General features: G+C 39.6%; 1 protein-coding gene across 1 annotated transcript in view; it reads left to right on the plus strand.

Moving 5' to 3' along the window:
• The first annotated feature begins 252 nt into the window (after positions 1 to 252).
• The window catches only part of LOC140037865 (plant intracellular Ras-group-related LRR protein 8-like), a 39179-nt gene continuing 15649 nt past the window's right edge, over positions 253 to 23782 (plus strand). The window contains exons 1-6 of the mRNA XM_072083013.1: positions 253 to 325; positions 730 to 883; positions 1445 to 1551; positions 5131 to 5233; positions 6064 to 6145; positions 12756 to 12768. Of these exons, the coding sequence (XP_071939114.1) occupies positions 253 to 325; positions 730 to 883; positions 1445 to 1551; positions 5131 to 5233; positions 6064 to 6145; positions 12756 to 12768 (532 nt within the window). The remainder of the gene's footprint in view (positions 326 to 729; positions 884 to 1444; positions 1552 to 5130; positions 5234 to 6063; positions 6146 to 12755; positions 12769 to 23782) is intronic.

The following is a 23782-nucleotide window of genomic DNA, read 5'->3' on the forward strand; positions in this document are numbered from 1 at the left end:
CAAATGCTAATGGCCCAGATGAATAATAGGGAGCTCATATCTTTCTTCTGTTCTTCACTAAGATAATTGGGCTAGGTGTTGGGCCAATCACAATGACAAGCGCTAAGATGTTAGTCCGTTCAATAGACGTATATATTTAAACAAAAAAAATGAAAAATGAAAAATGAAAAATGAAAAAGAAGAAGAAGAAGAAAAAGAAGAAGAAGGAGGAGGCAATCGGGCATTTGCGGGGAAGGAAAAAATTAGAGAAAGATGGAAGCAGGTAAAGCAGTTGGTACCGATTCCGAGGAAGAGAGCAGGAAGATCAAAGTTAACGTGAAATTCCGTATGAGACCTCAAGTCCATCCTTCAACCCCTCACTAATGTCCTCCCTCGTGGCCAAAAGTTCATCTTCAAAGGCCCCTCACATCGTAAATTTGTTATTGGACATTTTAAACAAGTAATCCGATGTCTTTAATTCTTGAAGAAGTGTAATCGAGTCAATTCTTGAACCTTTTTTTTGGCCATGTATTATGATTTGCAAGGAAAGTTTTGGTGGATGAAATGACAATGAGGTCATTGGATATTATCAATGGTTCTAAAATCATGTTCATGGCTACTCAAGGTCTACACCAAGGGGTATCTGTTGTTGATCACTATGCTTTATTATTCCATTTTAGCTATGTTTTGTCTATTGTCTCTGCTAATTTTGAAAGAGCTGATTATAATGATTATGATGTAAATGTATAGGAAGAAAGCAGGAAGCTCTGGCTATAGAGAAGAATTTGAGGAGGAGGACAACTGAACTGTTGAAGGCAAACAAAGAAGTTTCTGTTCCAAAAAGCCAGCTCGAAAGGTGGAAAGCTACTGGGGTTATTGCATTGCCTGAGTGCAATCTGAAGGTGTTGAGGAACAGTTTTTCTTGTTGTTGAATTAAGCTAGCACTACTGCTACTGCTACTCTTGCTTTTCTTGATGATTGTATACTTAAAATGATTCATGTTCCTTGATGTTTGTGACCTATTTTCAAGAACAGTAAGTAATTAGTGGTCCTTCCAAATCTTTTGGGAATTATGTCGGTTCTGTCCGATTTTCTACTTGATTGTATTCAGTAAGAGTGCACGAGTTTGTTGTTTTTTCCTCTATAAGTACCGAGCTAAATCAGTAGACCTTGTTCTAAAAGTGAAGAGGAAAAACACGATAAGTGTTGAGTAAATTAAATCGTACCCTCTTCACTGTTTGCTTAGTTTTCAGAGATATCTAATGTAGCTATTCCAGCATGCTGCTTATTATGGTGGATGCATAGTGATATGTTCCGAGTTAGCATTCTCACACTTATAGTTCATGGATTATCTTATGGTTTTTCTTATAATAATCTGCTATATAGTTCTGTGAGCTCCGCGTCTCTGAATCTTTAGTTTGTTTGGTTGAGATCATGCTTAATATATTTTTGGTGTCTGAAACGCCATACCTGAGGAAGTCTGGATGTGTGGACCTACCGCTAGACTCCTTGATCTCAGCCACAACTCGCTACTACAACTTCCAGATAAAATTGCCTGTTTGAGCTCCATGGAGAAATTTCCAACTTTGTGATGAATTTTAAAAAAATTCTACAAAAGGGGTGATTTTGGGTTTAATTTCCGTCAGGGGGGTCTTCGCATTTGTGAAATGCGAGCTTACAAGAGCTCGCATTCGTGGAATGCGAGCTCTGGTTATTGAGCTCGCATTCCACGAATGCGAGCTCTTCTCAATTTTTTTTTCCTTTTTTAAGAGCTAGGGAATTATTTCCAGGAAGCAAATGCGAGCTCTTATCTTTTTTATTTTGGTATTTTTTGAGAGGTAGGGAATTATTTGCAGAAAGCTTCTAATTTTTGTTTTAAAAAATGTTGCAAATATTTAAAATTTTGCAAATAGCTCGCATTTGTTAAATTTGACCTGCAAAAATTGTATTTAACTTTTTTGTTAGATTTCGCATTTATAAGTATGACTTTTAGAAAATTAATTTAAAAAATGTTAGGAAAAAAATTTAAAATGATATCTACGAGCTCCATAAAAAATTTAAAAGTAAATGTAAATATTGTTTGTTTTGTAGAAATTGCCTTTACTAAAATGGTGTCGGTAGTAAAATGTTATTTTAAAATCTGTACGAAAATCTTATTTTTCGGAGAAAGGTTAGAGAAATTTTGTTTAAAAATCTGTAATGTTTAGAGGAATAATATTTTATTTATTTTTGAACTTGCACCTGGCTAAAGTCATCAAATATGAGCTAAAACAAAATCAGATTAACAATAATCTTGTTAATATAATTTACTATACATGCATAATTCTTTTATAATAACAAAAATTGGTAATCGTACGGTTGAAAATACGTTATTTAATTATAATACATTTAAATGGTAGTTAAAGTACACATGATAGTTCTTTCTATCTCATAGATCAATGTTCTTTCTATTTTATAGAGCAATGTAAAAATAGAATGAAATTGTTAACATGTAAGGTGTTGAGTATTTGTTGTGAATAAAATATTAAGTGTTTTTCCTTTTGTATCAAATAAATGTTTTTGATCAAATTATAATTTTCCTTTGCCATGCATGAATCGTATTTATTTGTTGACACCGATGAATATTAGTTATAAGAATGTATTAGTTAATAGTGATTAATATATGTTACAATTTCAACCGTAATTTTAGAAATTGCATAACGCAATCTTATTTAAACAAAATTATATAAGTTATTCAAAAATTATATAAGTTATATTTATGAAGTGCATGTTGTTTGTTTGTTAGTTGGAAAGGAAAAGGAAAAAAATGAAAGCAAAGAAAGGTTAAGGAAGACGTGACAGTTGCTGTAGAGAGACCACTGATCCGATCATTGGATGGGAAGCTTGAATATAAATCCGAGGACGGATCGTTAGGATCCGACCTCGGATAGTTAGTATCAGAACTCGTATAGTTAGGATCCGACCTCGGATAGTAGGATCCGAGGGCTTCGCATGATGGATCCGAGGGCGGATCTTCTGACCTCGGATACACTCCTACAGAAGTACAGACGAGGGATCGGATCTGTCTTAGGTCTCACGAATCCGAGCTCGGATCCTACTATATCCGCGAACCGATCCGGGCTCGGATCGGTTCGCTAAGTTCTCGGATCCGAGAGGGCTCGGATCAGTTTCAACAGAAAGACAGACGAGCCCTCGGATCTATGTGGGTTGAACTGGATCCGAGCTCGGATCTTTCATCCGTGGTCGGATGTTTCTGGGCACCTTGTGATCCGAGCTCGGATCCGTGATTCTCTGCAATAATTGCAGAAACTGCAAATTTTTTCAACTTTTTTTCCCTTTTTCCGGCCACTTCGAATTCGGAAATTGGACAAACATGGATCAATTCTAAAGACTAACGCACGTGTAATATACCATAAACACATGCTCCAACCTCTCAAAACACAACAAACATATTTACATTGGAAATCGAGGGGTGAGGAACTTTGGTCATTTTTGCACTATTACACTAAAAGGGCATTTTTGGGCATTAAATACATATCAAATGTGTCCACATGCTTTTATAACCATGATATCACCAAAATTGACTTGAAATGCACAGTGCATGTATATGCAATGGAATTTCTAGGAGCACCTCAAACCCAATTTGGTAACAAAAACTGCCTTTTGACACGTGTTCTTGAACGAACATTCAAGATCGAAGTTCCGACATCTAACTGATTTCATGTGCATAAAATAGAGGTGTCGGGCTGTATAATGCATAAGAATACTCGTATAACTGCAGTTATTTGGTAGTGTTTAAAAGAGTACTCATATAAAGTGAGAACTAAGATAACTCGTTCGCGTTGGAACACTCATATTCCTGAAAATTTAGAATATATACAAAAATGTCACAAACAAAAGGGCATTTTATCCATAAGTAAGGTTATTCATACAATAACAATACAAGTAGCGTGCAATCAATGGTGCCAAAGTTTCCCATGAGTACCACATGTTGTTGGTTTGGGTATTCTTTGGCTTCGACGTGGTTGGTTTGACACTATTGTATGGACCTGAGTCATATGCGATAACAGTGTAGCATCTTCATTTTCAGTGCTTGTGCCTTCACCTCCTTCACATTCCTCAGAAACATGGCGATGTGAGTCCGTATCGGTTGTAAACTCTGTGTACATCACAGGGGACCTGTGAGATTGGCCAATCGATACACCTCTGCCATGCATGCCTTCGGTCTGAGGTGTGACAAAAGTAGATGCGCCAGCTTGGTCTTCCGCAGCCATCGAACCTCCATGGAAGCTAGTCTGTATGGTTGGTTCTGGTGATCGGAGTCTACGACGTCGCCCACCGCCATGCTGACTTCCCTGGGTATTTCTAGGAGCTCGCTGGACACGACATGTATCAGGGTAGAGTGGAATCTCATGTGGTACGTGTGGAGGGCGGAATGCAAGTCAGCGTGACTCTCCTACATGATGCAAAGACGTGGATGCAAAGTCGCTCAACTCTTGAAAGTATCCGCTGTGTTGTTCATCACTAACTACAAGAGAGTCCTGTGCCATGAAATACATTCGAGACATGGCATCGCTCTGCAAAAATAAATATAAGAATCAGAATGACATACTCGGCAATTGGGACTGAAATTGTGGACAATTTTTATGCTGTTATAAGTCCTAACCTTTATGCTGTTGGAGAGTTGGGACTGAAATTGTGGACAATTTTTGGCAAGCGGCACGCGCGGAACCAGTCTTTGGAAGCTCCGCTCAGCTCCGGTCCTTGGATGCTTCGATGTGCAGAAACCACCTCTGTTTTCTTTGTTGTGCTTTTACGTACAATTCCGAATTCTGTGTTTTTCTGTTCGACAGCTATAAAAGGCACTTCTGCGCTTCGTCTGTTTGCTTTTGTCTTTTTTTTTTTTCGAAATGGAGTGTTGGCGGCGGAGCTACGAGCTCGCATTTTGAGAATGCGAAGACCCCAATTCCAGAAAATCATTCACAATATGCCCTCGTTGTAGAATCATTTTTTTTCCATCACAATGTAAGAATTCACCCGAGCTCCATGCAAGTTAGACAAAACTCTTTCAGTGGTTGTTCTTTACAAGCTATATGAGGAACTTCTCCTCAATATGGTTCTGATTTTGCTTTTATCTTCGTCTAATTCTATAGAAACTGCTCCTTAATGCCAATGATTTATCAGATAAATTGATTAGTTGGGAAGGGTTAACCTCACTGAAGTCTCCTACCATTTTGTCGTTGAATCAAAACAGGCACTGCAACTGACTTTTGTTGCGAGAAATCGGGTGGATTTTATTCACATTATATGCTGGTTTACGTATACTCTAATAGTATGTGACAAGTAACTTGCATTGGTGGTGAACATTCTTTGGATCTTCTAGTGCACTGGCACACTATCTACTTGTAAAATTTGACTGCTGCAAGGCTTTTAAGCTGGTAGTGTCGGATCTCAGAGTGCTTGCTTCTCCTGAAGCCTGACCAAATGCACTCCCCCTTCTCCAAAAAAAGGGGGGAAAAAAGGCAAAGGGACAATGCTTTCCCCAGTTTCTATTTTGGTCTTTGCAATCTGTTGTTTACATGCTATCTAGTACTGATTTAGTATCCAGTAAATGCTATATAAGACAAATTTACTACTGTGTTGGAAGCTGTCCCTCATGCACTGGTGATATCTTTTATGATGATAATTTCACTAGCCATACAGAAATTGACTTGTAGTGCAGAGTGTTTGTTTTCTGTAAAATCCAATATGAAAGAAATCTATTTTTGGTCTATTAATGTCCTCCAAGTATTGCGTGAGTTTCATTTATCATTGCTAGAGTACTTACGTATGTCATTGCAGTTGTGCTTGGGTTACTTTTTTCTTTTTCTTTCCATTCTGTTTTCCACTTGGTTAGACATGCATGTGTGCTCTAGTTGGGCATTGATAATATAATGTGATATTGAGTGCAGCATTATAACATTACAGGCTTTGGTTTATTTTCGATGCAGTTGTACTGCAACTATGAGCCTCGATTATGTAGTTTCATCAATCTAGCTCATTAGATTCACTTATTTTCTTTTGTTTCCGATGTAATATGATCAGTTTAGTAGTGCTGCCTTCTGCCATTGGGGCTTTGACGTCTTTGAGGCAACTTCTTGTTGAAAATAGCAAGTTGACGGAAAATGTTGTAGTAACTATGGTTATGGTAACTAAACAGTTTTTATCTGATATAACAGGTTATTATAATTTTAGCGACCATTTGATTACTTGTTGGACCTATCCACCTAAATAAAATAATGTCTAAAAATAAGGAAGTAAGTTTCTCAGCTAAAATAGTAAGTTAACCGTAATAAATTAGTAACTTTTGTATCTCAAAAGGTAAATTAGAATAAATATGAAACTTATTTTTTAAAGAGATAACTTACTATTTTATAACCCAAACATACTTTTGAGATAGTAAGTTTAGTTCAAGTAATAGTAAGTTTTTATACATAAATAGTAATTCTTACTTATAACATAGTAAATTTGATTAATGACCAAAACTTACTAATTTATGGCACAAATGTACTATTTTACTTAAAAAACTTATACCAAACCAATACTAGGAAGTTTATTTGAAATAACAATAAAATGTTTTATTAATGATTAAAACTTAATACCTTAAATAGTAAGTACTCGTAATATACTTATATAATACATGATTATATGTATAATTTAAAAATTTTTTGTATTTATATATTTTAAAATATTATGAAAAATATTTTGACCTATTACATAACCTTATAAAATAATAAAATTTTGTCGTATTATAATTTTGAATAATTTTTGAAAAGTTTAAAAGTTTGGATAATAATAACAACACATCTTCCTAGTTATATATGGAATATCACTTATCTATATAATTTCTATAATTTAAAACCTATTAATATAATAAGATGATAAAGCTTTAATATATTTATTTTCTGGGACACAAGAAATAATAAGAATTAAACTAGTATTAATATAGACCTAACAAAATGAGAGAAATAGTGTAACAATTAATACAACAATAAAAATAACAGAATTAGTATAATTTGGAATTTTTTTCTCTGGAGATTGTTCACAAATATAAGATCCAACCACTAAACAAAAATCACATGCATATATAATCTATTGTATAATTTAAATTAAATTTAGTTCATGTACAAAATGATCCTAAAATAATTAGCACACTACAATACCATATTATCTTAACAACAAAAATTTTTTTTGCCAAAAGTCTCCAATATCCATGATATATGTATGAGAGATATTTTACCATATTTTTATCCCTTTTTTCCCATATTTGTATCTCATGTCTAATCATTGATGTTAATTTGAGGAAAAATATTTTTTATAATAAAATCATTTTGAATTTAATTAACAAGTTGAGATTTTAAAAAAAAATAAAAGTGAAATATTTTGGAAACTTATTTTTTATTTTCCCAAAATTAAAAGAATGTTTTTTTTTACCATTTGTTGCCATTAACATTTCATTTTCTAGACTAATTTTTATCAATGTAAAATTAGTTTAGTTAACAATAATTGAAGTTCTGTTGGTCCGAGGATTGGCATGCTATTATTGTTATTTTACATGTAAATATACAACCTAAGTAATAAAATAAATAATAGCTACTTAAAAAAAAGGAAGTAGGTGCTCAATTGATTGCATTCAAACTATGAATTCTGTTAGTACATAATTGCTAAACTTCGATAAACATTCATTGTTCTCCATCCTTTCTCCAGTAGGGAAGCCGTTGTTCTTGGATGCGGCAACGGCGGCAGGCACACGCCCTAGTGTTGCCAGGGTTTGTATGGAAGTAGACTTGGTGAAACCAATCTATTCTAGAGTGTGGGTGGCAGTGGAGGGTGAATCAGGTTTTTGGCAACATATTGTTATAGAGGAACTGCCTTCGTATTGTTCTAAGTGTTGGAGGTTGGGCCACTCAGTTGGCGACTGTAAGAGGAATGTTGAGGACTTTGCAGCTCGGTGGAAAACAAATCACCATACGGGGGAGATACATGCTGCCCAGGCTGTTGCAGAAGAGAACACGCGGGTGGATGTCCCTGCTAAGGGAACCCATGCAGCTACAACTTCACAGGAAGGGAGTCGGGTGCCTGGGACGGGGAATGCAGGGTCAGGTCAAGGAGCTGTGCTCAAGGGGGACTTGCAGTGGACTGGAGTGGCTGATGGTGCGAGTCAAACAACTGGTGCGAGACAAGGTGCTGGGCGGTTGGTTGATGTGGGTAGCGTTGCGATTGCAAGTGTCCGGCAAGAGGAACAGGTGTGCGGGAATTGGGTGCAGCGTGTTGGGGCGGGGAGTCCGAAGCTTGTGCATGAAAAGGATCCAGAGCTGGCACACGAACAGCTGCTCTCGCAACCTGATCAGCGAGAGGTTGGTGAGGGGCAGCCTGCTCAAATACCGGACACTACATTGGCCTTGGTTGGCACTCATGGCCCATTATTTGATGGAGAAGGCGGTGGTGAGGAGGGGGAGATTGCGGAGGGTGCTGTTGAGTTACCTATTGTGGCGGTCAATTTGTCTCCGAGGATGTTGGTGCGCCATGAAAGAATAGTAGAACCTTCGGTCCAGGCATTAAGCATCGTCCACGTCAATAATGACGTCAAAATATCCAGCAAGTAAGAGGGAAAGGTGTCCGTGCGCGTTTCCCTTCAGATAGGCAACTGCGATCGGCAACATCAACCTATAACTCCTTCCAGATTTTGCCTTATGATTAATGCAATTTTTTGGAATATTAGAGGGGTTTCTAAACCCCCGAATCTTAGAAGATTGGTAAAATTAATTCGAATGCATGGTGTTAAGTTTGCTGTCATTTGTGAGCCCAAAACTGATGTCTCTAAAACAAATCCATTCACATGCGTCTGGCGTTTGATTCGGTGATTACAAACTTGTCGGACGATCTCTGGGTTTTTTCTTGCAATCCTTTCAGTTGTTCAGTTGTCGGGAACTCAACCTAGCATATATCCTTATTTATTCAACATCCATTGCTACCTGACCCCATTATTTTTTCATTTGTGCATGCAAAATGTTCTGTAGAGGAGCATAGGGAACTATGACAGAATCTTCTAGCTGACAGGCCTAGCTCTCTTCCATGGTGTATTGGGGGGGATTTCAATGTCATTCTAGCTCCTCATGAAAAGCGCGGGGGTCGGCCGTTTGGTGTTCATGAGGGGGTAGAACTTATGTCTTTCATGGAGGCGGTTGGCGTTTTTGACATGGGCTTTTCGAGAGCTAATTTTACATGGTGCAACGATAGGAGGGGCAAAGCTAAAATTTGGAAGCGTTTGTGTTGCGCCCCATTTTTTTCGCGATGGGAAAATAAGATGATGTTTATAAAAATGTGATTTTATTTAAAAATAAGTGAAAAAGGACCTAAAATGGGACTTTAAAGAATACGACAGTTTGGGTTCAAAATTTAGTCTAAAAAGGATTTTTAAGAAAAAAATAGGAGTTGCCACTTGGTATTGAGTTTTGGTGTACCAAATCATCCAAAAATATTTTTAAATAAAATAAAATAAAACCCTTTTCGACAATTCCAGGTCTTTGAAAACAGAGAAAATGAGTTCGAGAGTCACGGTTGAAGAAAGGGAAGGCAAAGGTTCAATTATCTCAAACCTAAGGCAGTCTTTCAACCTAGTCTAAGCTAGTTGCATGGTTTAGTCGAAATTTTCTTAATCTAATCCTTAAATTTATCATATTTGGATATTTCCTATATGGATTCAAATCTAAAAATAAAATATCGAAGGGAACAAAATATCCATTCAAGAGTTTAATTGATATCAATTGCATTGATTGCGAAGGCCAAAATAATTCCTTCAAGGAGTCACGAGTATACAAATGATGAAATTAAAACAAAGTAAAATAAAAGAAAATTAAATTATATACATAGGTATAAGTGATCAAAGAAAAAGGAAATGCAGCATAATGGGTACGGGAGACAAAAACTCGTGACATAATTTTCTTATACAAGGATTAATGGGGTATTTGAACTAAAGAGTTATAATCACCCATATCCATGTTCAAAAAAAAAATTCTCCTAATATGAACAAGCAAATGTACTAACTTATTTTACAATTTCTTAAATGAGATGCAATTCTAAATGATATGATTAACACATGTAGAGGGTAGGGGATAGAGGATAATATAATAGAAAATATTATGCAAAGGAGAAAATATCTTAGAATAAAAATATGCATGAAAATGTAACGAATATCACACAAATGAATCTAATACATGAACAATATAATGGTCTAAAGTTGGACTAGCCCACTTCTAAAGAACCTTACTAGCGTTGGACTAGCAAGCATACGGAGGAAGAAGCCACAACTAGCGTTGGACTAGTGTGGTGACGCCATGCATTAATAATACATAGTAAAATAAATAATACATAAATTAAAACAAATAAACATATAAGAGCACGTAGCACATAACATGTGAGCATAATATCTAGATGCAAAAATTCTAAGAAAGCGAGTAAACACATAAGCACACGAGCATGCAAACACATAAACAAATAAAAACGAATAAAGACCTAACTATTACAATCGGGGACCCTAACTACAATATAAATGGGTAAAGAATAAAAAATAATAACATAACTATTATAATTTGGCATTTAAATGCCTCTCAAATAATCAAAAATTAAATAAAATAAAATAAATGAAATTAAAAGTGAATAATAATAAAAAGAAAAGAATAATAATAAATAAAAGAAAAACACTCAAAACATGTAATTGCACATAAAACACATTGGAGCACATAAAGAAATTTAAAATAACAAAAGATGTTACCTCTCTTGAAGTGGTGACTAAGTGGTGGTGAAATTGGTTCTATTTAGGCTCCAAAATGAACAAAATGATTAAGGCACCAATTTAATTAACAAACAAATCATAAAAAATGAAAATAACATGAAATCTATCAATTGAAGTATTCAAATGAAATGTAATCAATGATTATAGCAGAAAAGCAACTTCTATTTAAGCAATCATATCTGTTAAGGATCTAATTGCAAAAATAAATAAAGTTTTGGTGTCAAATTATATTATCACAAAGATCTGGGGTTAAAATTAAAGAAAAATAAAGTTTAGGGACCTATTTACAATTAAAAAAGGACCTGATTGAAAGTAGCCTAAAGTATTTAGGGCCATAATATAATTATTTAAATGTATAAGGACTATTCTGCAAATTCATTTCTGGTCTTTCTAACCCAACAGGCCACTTGGGCCATTTTAATTATTTGTTTGGGCCGAAAGCACCCTCACCTAACCGAAACCCAAAGGAGAGGAGCAGGCTAAGCCTAACTCTTTTATCCAACAAACCCAATGAAAAAGATTGGGTTTCAATTTCCAAGCCCATGCTAAAATCCATAAAAAAAAAAAGCCAAGACCCATTTCCTAAAACCCAACAAAATGAACCAGATTTTACACCAAAACCCAACCAAACAAACCTCAGTCCAAAAACTCCAATTATTTTACCAAGCCCAATAAGATAATAAATTCACTAAAACAAATTAAGGTTTAATTATACCCCAAATCACAGAAACAACATGCTTAGAAATGCACTTTAAAATATGAAAAGAAGATGAAAACTCAATAGGGACATGACCGGTTCAATTACAAAAGCTTTTGGGCCACAATGTAATTATTTGAAAATTGGAGAGCTAAACTGCAAATTTTCTAGATTATCATGCAAAGCTTCCGAAAATCATCTCCTGCAACTTTCTCCTACAACATTTTGTCGGTGGCAATGGCTACCGCTGACGGTGCCACGGTTGCCGATCGCCGGCGATTTTTCCGGTTATCAAAATAGACATCCCAACTCGATTTTTCGTGTAGATTTCATTTCCGAAATTAGTTTTTACAAAAAATAACCCAAAGGTGGCGAAAATGAGAAAAGTCAATCCAGTTTTTATTTTTTCAAATCACCATATCTTTCACCGAAAATCATAACAATTATACTACAACACTCCTTATGATTCCTACAATACAACTATGATTTTAATTTGACAATAAAACAACACAAAAAGATTAAATTAAGGCAAAACAGACCCTAAAAGTCTTTTTTTTAAAGAAAAAATTTGCATTAAAATGTTCGAAAATAAAAAATCCATTAAATAGAAAAAATTCAAGAAAATATTTAAAATTTGCCAAAAATTTGGTGTCTACAGCTTGCCCCTCTTTGTCTAGGGTTTCGAAAAAATTCGAGACAAAGACGTAGATACCAAATAACTTACTTGTTTTTTCTAACTGCACCTGAGTTAAAATAAACAAACCAACACTCGGCAGAAATTATTGAACACAAGATGTCATTAAATTACAAAACATGTGACTGAACTCATGTAGAGTTGCCTACGTATCCTGCCATGGGAATCAAGTCAGACGTAGTTCGAATACCAGCAAACCACAAATGAAACAAGTGCATTGACCATATATGATCTTTGCAAAGTATAAGAAGTATGAGCTCTCATAACTTCTAAACATGAAACACAAAATGAATGAAAAAACACAATTGTTAATTAAAACAGTCAAAAGAAGTAAATTGTCATAACTAGAAAAAGATGCACGGAGAAATGTAGCTACACTCCAAGAAGGGAGTTAGAAGAGTGTACGGCGGACGCTGAGACTCGTCAACAGGAAATTAAATTTGATTGTCAGGAAATAACAGATTGGTGGGATAAGACCCAAACCTGCCAAAGTTGGTGGGATAAAACTCAAACTCAACAAAATAAAAGCGGTCAGTGGGATAAAACCTGAGCCTGCTGAGGTTGGTGGGATACAACCCAAACCCAATGAAATAAAAGCGGTCAGTGGGATAAAACCCAAACTTGCCACAAAATTTCGTCAGTGGGATAAAATCCAAACCTGCCATGAAAATTTGGTCAGTGGGATAAAACCCGAGCCTGCCATGAAAATTGGTCAGTAGGATAAAACCCGAGCCTGCCACAAAATTTGGTCAGTGGGATAAAACCCGAGACTGCCATGAAAATTGGTCAGTGGAATAAAATCCAAGCCTGCCATGAAAATTTAGTCAGTGGGATAAAATCCAAGTCTGCCATAAAAATTGGCCAGTGAGATAAAACCCAAGCCTGCCATGAAATTGGTCAGTGGGATAAAATTCAAGCCTGCCATGAAATTTGGTCAGTGGGATAAAACACGAGTCTGCCATGAAATTTGGTCAGTGGGATAAAATTTGAGCCTGCCATGAAAATTGACCAGTGGAATAAAACCAATTTGGTCAGTGGGATAAAATTCAAGCCTACCATGAAAATTGGTCAGTGGGATAAATTTGGTCAATGGGATAAAATCCGACCCTGCCATAAAATTAGTCAGTGGGATAAAACCCGAGTCTGCCATAAAAATTAGTTAGTAGGATAAAACCCAAGCCTGCCATGAAAATTTGGTCAGTGGCATAAAACCCAAGTCTGCCAAGAAAATTGGTCTTGAAAAAACTTTTGAAATTGCAATTTTTCAAAATTTGCCCCAGTGTAGAGCCCCCTTTTTTTTTTCAAAGTTGATTTGAAAAGCATTATCAAAATTGAACGTCATTCCTTTTGATTTGCCCCAGTGTAAATCATGTTTAATAAATGCCATATTTTTCATGCTTTCAAGAAGACAAAAAGAGTAATCGTATAATACCACCACCATCTGATCACTCGTGGTCTCTTTGGCCTTGATAACCATGCAAGCATGATTTTTCAATGTCAAAACTGCTCCCCAGAAGTTGTGTTGCAACTTGTGCTAAATCTTCTCAATTTTCTCAATTTTCTAGCATCAGTCAGCTATACTCAACTTTGTATTATAAATCAACTTTTTCTAATGACCAGATTTGAATGAATGGCCTTTGAAAAAGAAGATGTCACATTTGGCCCCTGTTGATGTCTTCCATTTTGATAATCTTAACCTTTCGGATTTTCACTGAGGTCACCCCTCCTTTTTCTTTTTCTTTTCCTTTTTTCCTTTTGTATTTTTTTCTTTTTTTTTCTCTTTTTTTTTCTTTTTTCTTTTTTTTTTTTCAAAACCGATTTGGAATGCATTACCAAAATTGGAGGTCACTCCTTTTGATGTTGGCCCTAGTGTAAATCATGTTTAACAAATGCCACATTTTTCATGCTTTCGAAAAAGCAAAATAGAGTGATTATATGATACCAATACCATGTGATTCCTTGTGCTCATTTTGGCCCTGAGAACCATGCAAGCATTATCTTTCAATGTCAAAACTGCTTCCCAAGAGTTGTGCTGCAATTTGTGCTGAATCTTCTCAACTATGCTTCACTTTGTATCACAAATCAACTCTTTTTAATGACCAGACTAAAGTGAATGACCATTTCAAGTTTCGACATTCTGTTTTTCGTTCATGATTCTCTAGTGCTCCAAAAGCTCATCTTGATGTCCTTAACTGTTCAGATTTTCAGTAAGGTCACCCCTCATTTTCTTTTCCTTTTTCTTTTTTTTTTTTGTTTTTTTGTTTTTTTTTGTTTTTTTTTTTGGGTTTTTCTATTTCTTTTTGTTTTTTTTTCTTTTTTTTTTTCAAGATGCCCTTTCGGGTTTTCACCTAATGAACAAATTTTACTGATAGCCCTTATCAACTTAGAAATGTGTTTTAAGAAATGATGGTATCAGCACGACAATCCTTCCCATGCAAAATTGACGAAGGTGTATTGAAATCATTTGTCATTTGATTAAGTGATTTTTTATTAGAAATAATACTAAGGCGGAGGTCGAGACTTTATGATTTTTATAATGGGGTCAGGTGGAGGTGTAGAAGAAATGTTAAGGCTTGAAAGCAAATCTTCAAAGAGGTTTCAAAAACCCTAAGACCACGTTCTATCAACATTTGCCCCAGTATGAGGGTACTAAAACTGAAAAATTGCTCTAGTTTGGCTTTTGACTCTTCTTTCTTTTTTTTTTTCTTCTTTTTTTCTCTTTTTTTTTTTAAACAAATAGGAGACAAAAATTGGCCCCAGTGTAGGGTTTGCGATCTTTAGAGGGGCTATCAAATGAAGGGTTAAATTATTCTAGGGGCTCAAAGGGGAAAACTAGAGGTAAGATGTTCAAAAAGAAAAGAAGAAGGCCCGCCTTTAATCCACCTTAGATCGTATCTCGAAAAGAAAATTCACATAATCAGATAAAGAATTTTTTTAAACACATATCTAAATTAATTGGCAGAGGAAAAACATGTCCTTCCAGTTCTGTGAGAATGGGCATTCCTCCAAATAGCACTCTTTGAACAATGAATGATTCTGTCAAGTTGGAGCAAACATTTCCTTTAATCTCCTCTTAAATCGGAAGAATTCGCTTCAAAACTTTATCTCTTACTTCAAATAAGCGAGATTTATTTTTCTTGTCATAACCAACGAACCATCCTTTGTTGATAGCATTGTTCATGACAAACATTCAACCTCTTTTTCATCAATTAGAGACAGCAACTCATTGTGCTCCTTGATCCATTTGATTTCTTCTGCCTGAGCCTTTGTCAAAATGTGCAAGGACGGGATCTCAATTTGGCAGGTATTATCACTTCCATTCGAAGCATAAGAGAATAAGGTGTTGTCCCAACTTAGAAATGTAATCTCCAAGTGAAATGCTCCAGAGTTCAATTGCCAAAAATTTGTAAAATCAAAGGAAAAACTTTTTTTTTTCTTTTCACTCCCTTTTTTTCTTTTCTCTCATTTTTTCCCTTTCTTTTTTCTCTTCTTTTTTTTTTCTTTTTTTTTCAGTCCCCCCTTTTTCTTTTCTCTTCTTTTTTTTATTCCCCCTTTCTTTTCTTTTCTCTTTTATTTTATTCCCCCCCCCAATTTTCTCTTTTTTATTTTTTCTTTTCTCTTTTTATTCCCCCTTTTTCTTTTCTCTTTTTTTTTTTTTCAAGTTGACTGCTGAAGTATGTACTCCTTTTAAGTAAATAGCCGATCCTCCACTTTGTAATGTAGCATTATTGCTCCATTTTTATTCGTGATTAATCTCCAAATTTGCAAAATTTTGATTTGCGTCTTTTACTCGATCTTAACCATAAACACCTGCACAAGGGGGACTTTTCAAAGCACCTAAATTTTTTAAAGTTCTTCTTTTTTTTAAGCAATGATATAACAATTAAGATTCATGCAAAGTGTTGACTTATCAAGATGTAAAAAAATATATACTTGATCTTGGACATACCCTACAAAATGTATTATAAAATTTTTCCTTCAATTTGAACTTATTTGATGAAATCTCACAGATATATTACAAAAAAATTTGCCCCGATTTGGGCATTTTTTTAGTTGCAAAATAATCACATGCAATGTGAATAGAAACAACATTTTTCAAATGAAGAATTTAAATGTCATATCCAAAATCATATAGAAGATTCCACGATAAATCTCTCAAAATAAGACCAAATTATAAAAGATCTCTTCCTCATTTTGGGATTGGTGTTGAGGAAAAATGGGTCCCCTTCTTGTTAGCTCATCTTTTAGGACTAATCAAATGGGTATTATTCATGATTTTGAGGTGGCTCAGGGAGATGATATATCGGGATCTGTCTTTTTTTTTTCAACACATTCAATATCATATCTTAGTGAAAGCAAATGGTTTATCACTCTTATTTCTTGATAAAACTTAGTCAACATATAAGCTCTATAGGCTTGTAATGTATGGGTAGAAGCGATAGCTAAATATATGAAAATAGGTTATGACCTTATGATCATGAGTGATTGGTAGATTCCTTATAGACATGATTCTTTTTTCAAATTGTCATGAAAAATAAGTCAGCAATGGACTTTATGAGCTTGTAATGTAGTTTGACAATGATAGCTAAAAGAAATAAAATTTTCAAGGTCAATGCACTTAAGATCACATTCCTTCCCAAAATTGCTCCAGTTTTGGACTCAAAACCCGGAATCCCATTTTGACTCCCTTTTTCTCATCAATCCTCATTTTTTTTATCAATCACTAGAGGGATTTCAGCTTTGGATATCTTTGCATTTTTCTTTTCATTTCATTATTTTTTCATTTTTTCACATTTTTCTTTTCTCTCTTTTTCTTTCTTTTTTTGTTTTTATTTATTTATTTATTTTTACCAATACTGAGATCCCAATGTCAATGATAGAATTGAAAAGTCCCTAAATTTGGAGTGTAGATGGCCCCTATTTCTTTTCGATATTGAAAACCAAATATCAATGGTAGAGTCAAATTCCCCCAACTTGTACCATTTTCTCCTTTCTTCTTCTTTTTTTTTTCTTTTTTTTTTTCAAATCTCCTTCCCCAGTGTAGGAGTGCGATCATCAGTGCTTTTGAAATGAACCACCAATTTAGGCTCAAATGAGGATGCAAGGGATAAACAGTGTTTAGATGGTAGAAACGATGGCCAAAGCATCACTCTTATTTCTCATGACAACCAAAGTAAAAAATAACCCGTTGGGAAAATTTTTTTTTTTTTTTAATAAAAGAGACTGATATTAAAATATAAAACCAGGATTACACGAGTAGACTAGTGTCTAACATGCGGAATTGCTAGCCTATCTAGCCTCACAAGATTTTTAACCCGACATGGAAGTTCCCCTTCACCATTGAAGACTGAATCACAAGTCAAATGCGCAGAAGCAAGCGCATCGGCAACCATGTTTGCTTGTCGATAAACATGTTCTAGTGATCCTCCAAGCTCGTGAAGCAGAAAACGGATCTTCCGGAGGACGTTGCAAAGCGGCCAACTAGCTGGCCCACCTGAGGCGATCAGTCGAACGAGAACTGCAGAGTCAGATTCTGCCCATACACCTGCTACTGCCCGATCCTTGCAGTAAACTAGCCCCGACAACAGCGCCAGTGCCTCAGCATGAAGCGCCCTAACTTCCCCAAATTCCTTGTAGAAAGCAAATATCACTCTCCCCTCGCTGGACCGAACCACCCCTCCCCCAAACGCCCCCAAAGATGTGACACTCGCATCCGTGTTCAGTTTTAGACCCTGCTCAGGCGGCCGGGACCAAGCAACCAGCTTTGGCTGACGGCACACCCCCACCCTTCTCCCTCCCCTTGCCCAGTTACAATCCTCGTCACCCTGAAAAGAGCGCCCTAGCTTCTGCGCCTCCCCCAAAGATTCCATGAGATTCCCAACCTCCCAAATAATATGTTCCGCTCGCATCCTTGAACCCTCAAACCTCGCCTGATTCCTAGAACGCCATAGAAACCATAGGGCGGCCATCGGAACCAAGACGCGTATATGATTCGCCTTGACCATCCGATGCGAGAGAAACCAGCCTACCAACAGGGATGAGATGCCATGAGCCCCTCTCTGCGAGATGCCAAACTGCTGTCCAAAATGCCCCCAGATACTCACGGCCAGTGGCCCAGTCACGAACAAATGCTCCACTGTTTCGCTCGCCCCTCCACAGCAAGGGCACATAGACCCAAGATGGACCCCCTTCCGCTGCATATGGTCGTCCAGGGGAATCCACCTCCTCACTAGGCGCCAAACAAAGAAAGAAATCTTTGTCGGCAGCGCTGGACTCCAGATGAATTGACTTACCAAAGACACATGCTGTTTTTGTCGGAGACCCTCCAGCGCCGCCGAAACCGAGAAACTGCCGGAAGGAGATTCCTCCCAGACCATTTGATCCTTGAGATCCGGATAAACTTGAAGTTCTAGGATCCGTGCCACATAGCAGTCAGGCAACCAGCTCCGGAGCCGAGCAACGTCCCAACCGTTCTGCAAGAAAAGCTCCCCGACTAATACAGCTGACGCCTGGGGCTTATCGAGAAGCTGAGCCAGAGGCAGCTCGGTACACCAGCGATCCCACCAAAAATCAATCAGGCCTTCCCCCAGACACCAGCGAATCCTCTCTTCCGCAAAGCCCCTGACCTCTAACAGCCGTCGCCAAGAGGCGGGGGGCCGGTCAATCCTCACAAGAGCCGGATGTTCACCTTTGATGTACTTGCAGTGCATAAACTCTGCCCATGCCGAGTCCTTTCTCCTCAACTTCCACCACAGCTTGCAGGAAAATGACCGAACAATGTCCCCGAACGCCCGCATGCCCAGCGCTCCTTCTTCTACCGGGAAACAAACTTTTTCCCAAGCTGCCTAATGCACCTTTTTTTCCATGATTGAGTGGTCCCACAGAAAACCGTTGCAAATTCTGCCCAGGGCTACTAACACCGTTTTTGGGGGCTGCAGCGCCTGTAACAGATGGAGCGGAATCGAGGTAAGAACATGACGGATAAGAACAATCTTACCCCCCATGGTTAACAACCTGGAGCTCCAGTGAAACAGCCTCTGACGCAGTTTTGCAAGCAACCCATCAAACATCACGCAACTCACCATCCCCTTTGTTAGCGGGACCCCGAGGTATCTGATAGGAAGCCGATGCTATTGGAACCCGAGGATGGACTGCACCAATTGACTTTGCTCCGGCGACATACCAGAGGATGGGGAGAACGAGCTCTTGCCGACGTTTACCTTCTGCCCCGACCACGATTGGTATGACTCCAAGAAGAGCTTAATCACACTTAACGCATCTGTCGAACACCGTGTGAAGATCACGGTATCATCCGCAAATGCCAAATAGGGAACCCGGGACCCAGCTGAGGCATAAAATCTGGACTCCCGAGCTAGGAACAAGTCATGGAACCCCCGTCCCAGAAATTCAGCAACAAGAAGAAATAGCGCTGGAGACAGCGGGTCCTCTTGTCGTACACCCCTTGAAGATTTAAAGTACCCAGTAGGCTCACCATTTATGAGCACTGAGAACCAGGAATTCGAAAATGTCCTGAAGCACAAATCAACCACCTGCTCAGTGAACCCAAACTGCCGAAGCATGAAAAGCAGGAATGGCCACTCTACCCGGTCATAGGCCTTCTCCATATCCAACTTAAGTATCAGATTTGGCTCCTTCAGCCGTCTATCCAAGTCCTGTGCCAGCTCCTGGGCTAGCAAGATATTGTCGATGATATCCCGCTCTGGGACGAACCCCGTCTGCCACGGAGATATGATATGTGGAAGGATTGCATTGATTCTTGCAGCTAGGACCTTAGATATGAGTTTGGAACTTACATTGCATAAGCTAATAGGCCTAAAATCCCGCCACTGGCACGCTCCCTCCACCTTGGGAATTAGGACAATCAACGAGCTCGACCAATCCCTCGGTTGCCCTACCCCTTGAAAAAACTCCTGAATCGCCTCCACCAGGTCGTCCTTAATGATCTCCCAACACTTTTGGTAGAAGCCCGCTCCAAAGCCATCCGGGCCAGGAGCACTGTTTATTTCCATCGAGAAAATCACCTGCCGGACTTCCTCGACTGAGGGAATACTCTGAATCCTGGCATTGTGCAAGCCATCTACCGACGGGAGTGCGAAAGTAGGATCCGGAAAGCCACCTCGAGTTGCTGACTCAGACGCGAACAACTTGGCATAGAATTCCGTTGCAGAGTCCTTAATGTGCTGCGCATCATCGTGCCACTGACCATTCGTGTCCTTAATCCTAGCTATGAAATTTGTGCTCCGACGCTGACGAACCACCGAGTGAAAGAAAGACGTATTAGCATCCCCCTCCCGTAGCCACTTCACTGCCGCCTTTTGCCTCCAGAACTCGCATTCGGTGGCGAGCTCCCTATTGTACTCTGCCCGAGCCGCACTGAGACGGGTCCGAGCGGAGTCAGTCCGAACCCTATCATACTCCTCCTCACATACCCTGTAAGTGCTCTCCGCCACCTTTACCCGGTTAGAGATGTCACCAAACGTGACCCGACTCCAAACCCGCAAAGTTTTCTTCACCTGGACCAGTTTCGGGAGAAACGGGCCATCCCAACCCCTGGTGTTGCCGTTTCCCAAGCCTTCTTCACCACTGTAAGAAAGCTAGGGTGGCGAGCCCAGACATTCAGAAACCGAAAGGAATGCGGAGAGCCAGCTGCTGGGGCACATTTCACCAGCAACGGGGCATGGTCCGATCGCCCCCTTGCAAGATGCGACACCCTTGAAAGCGGATACGCCATTCCCCATTTGTCGTTGATCAGGGCACGGTCCAATCTCTGCCAGACTGTGCCATTTGTCCACGTGTATCGGGAACCGTCATAATCCATCTCGGATAGTCCGCATCTGAACATCGAACTATTGAATTCCTCCATGTTTCGCAGATTGGGGGGGGACCCCCCGGTTCGTTCGTCCGCCGAGGCAATGACATTAAAGTCACCCACTGCCATCCATGGGTGGAGCATTGATTCTCCAATGCCTTCTAACGCCTCCCAGAGTAGCCGTCTGGCCACCCTGGTGCATTTGGCATAAACAACGAAGATACCGACAGACACACCCGAGCCAAAGGAGGCCGTTACGTGCACCAATTGCTCCGCATGCTCAACACAAGTAAGACTGAGACTAGAATCCCAAAACAGCCAAATTTTTCGGTCGATAAAGCTAGCCGCATTATCAAATTTGAGGCTACGGCGAACAACTTCCATTTGCCCTAATTCTGACATTGGCTCTAATAACGCCATAATTCAAACTGAGTTATCCCGGCAAAGCTTTCCCACATACCGGATAGAATCCGTTCGGGAGGCTCCCCGAATATTCTAACACAACATCTTAAGTGGGCTTAACATAAGAACGGAGGGAATAAGAGTTCTGAGCTACTGACCGTACCTGTGTCCTCCTGCCGCCCTTACGAGGCCGGCCCCGTCGCCTCACACCGTTGTTATGTGACTCACTCTCGGAATCTGTCGCCCCTCCATCCTCCCTGTGTGCGCCCCCATCCGCTGCCAAGAAAGAAGCCCACTTCCGACTAACCTCCGCATGAGCTTCCATCAGCTCCTGCCTCGTGATGGCCATCTCCCCCAGGTTGTCCGCCGACAGGCGCCGCGGAAGGTCCCGTTTACGTAACAAACGTGGGGAAGACCCAGATGGCTCTGACAAGGTGCCATCCGATTCGTCCCCCGCTAGGCTCTGAAGTACTGCGAAGCGATTCTGCGTCCCCCCCTCCTGAGCCGCGCTCAACCCCGAGGCCGCACACTGCAACTCCGGAGCCGCCCCCAGACGGGGAAGTGTAATCTCTAGGTGACCCCCAAGGCCCATGTTCTCCCCAGTGTTCGACCCATCCAGAGGCTGCACCATGGGCTGGTGCGGTTGCTGCGACGCCGCCACCAGCAATGGCTGTTGGGGCACACCCCTCAGCAGCACGTCATCCTCGCGCTCCTCATGCAAGTACTGGAGAGGTTTCGACTGAGGTGCTCCTTCCATCTGTGACTCTCCCCGTCCACCAGACACCTCAGCAGTTCCCTCTGGAAGCAGTGGCAGCGGCGTTGGGCCTTGGACAGCCACCGGATGTGGCTCCCCTGCGTCCATGGCACCAGACCCGCCTCCCTCCACTGGCCGAAGGGGAGCAGAGCCTTGAGTCTCCTGGATGATGTCCCGGTCCCGAGCCTTCTTCGGTGTATACCTCTGCAGAGGTTTCTGTTTCTCAGTCTGAATCGAGGGCCTGTGTTCCAGTCGTAGCGCAGGATTTTTCCGGAATCAATCCGCAATATCGTGCCCAAACATGGAGCAATATGCGCAGTAAGCTGGCATCCGTTCCATCTCCACTGGCTACCAGAAACCAAAATCGTCATCTCCGATCCACACTCTCTTCACCGGAGGTGCAGACACGTTGATCTCCACTAGCACTCTCGCCGTTGACGGGCGACGAAGTTCGCAGGTCGCTGCATCCACCCTCAGCGGGCGACCCAAAGTTGCAGCAAGCTTCATCAGTTGGGCCTTCTGGAAGAATGGAATGGGTAAGTCCGGGAATGCTACCCACACCGGCGCCACCGCCAGCTCTTGATCCGCCTTGAAGTCTAGAGCCCATTTGGAGACGGACATTGGAGAGTTTCTCACATACCAGATTCGACGAGCGAAAATTCTGGTGTAATCCTCCTCCAAAGAAGGGCGTATTAGCACGTGTTTCTGGTCCAACAAACCAACAGAGCACTCACCTTTGAGGCCCAAGGCCGTGAAGAACTTGCGGATGATCTCCATCGGTGGACGGGTGAAGGAGAACCGCCCCACCAGAGCATTCTGGAAAGGCTCTGAAAGCTTTGTGATATCATGTCGTGACAGACGTAGGGCCGGCTCCCCTCTGTATATCGACACCTCCCCCAGCGCCGCAGTTGCAGCATCCGGCCGACCGTGCGACACCACTGCAGCGAAGGATGGCGGTGAGGGACCCCCATCCGGAGTCGTTACTGGCGGCACAGCGGCCGCCATGCAAGGAGGTCGCCCTAGCAGAGACTCTGGAGATCCGAAGTATTCGGCGCATACAAGGAGAGAAAAAATTCATTTCCTTTTGACATTCGAAAATTTTTCCATGGAGGGTCATGATCATTGAAGCTTTTATTTGAAACGAAATTCTATTTTTAAAGTCTCAAATGGGAAAACAAATGATAAAATCTGTATAGATAGAGAAATGAAAGCCTAAAGTATTATTCCAAATTTTCAAAACAAATAAGAAGTAATGTATATTTTTGCTTTCACTCAGATATGGATTGAATCTGATTAGACACCCAGGACATTTTCATGGTAAAAAAATTGTCTCACTTTGAAGCTAGTCAACCAATGAGACTGATCTTAGAAGTTCAACAGAAGTGGACAAAAAATGAAAAAGAAAAGTGTTTGGGTTGATCTTTTATGACAAACTATCAAATTTGAATGACCCCTTTTAATTCTGATTACTCTCATTGAATAGTTTAAACCACAAATCTAGTGTATGCAAAGAATTTTGGGGATTGGACATACACTCATGAATTTTTGAACAAGAGGTCGAAAAAAAAATTCAATTTAACCTTATTTCTTAA

Source organism: Coffea arabica, chromosome 3c (genome assembly GCF_036785885.1).
Source record: "Coffea arabica cultivar ET-39 chromosome 3c, Coffea Arabica ET-39 HiFi, whole genome shotgun sequence".
Classification (NCBI taxonomy): Eukaryota; Viridiplantae; Streptophyta; class Magnoliopsida; order Gentianales; family Rubiaceae; genus Coffea; species Coffea arabica.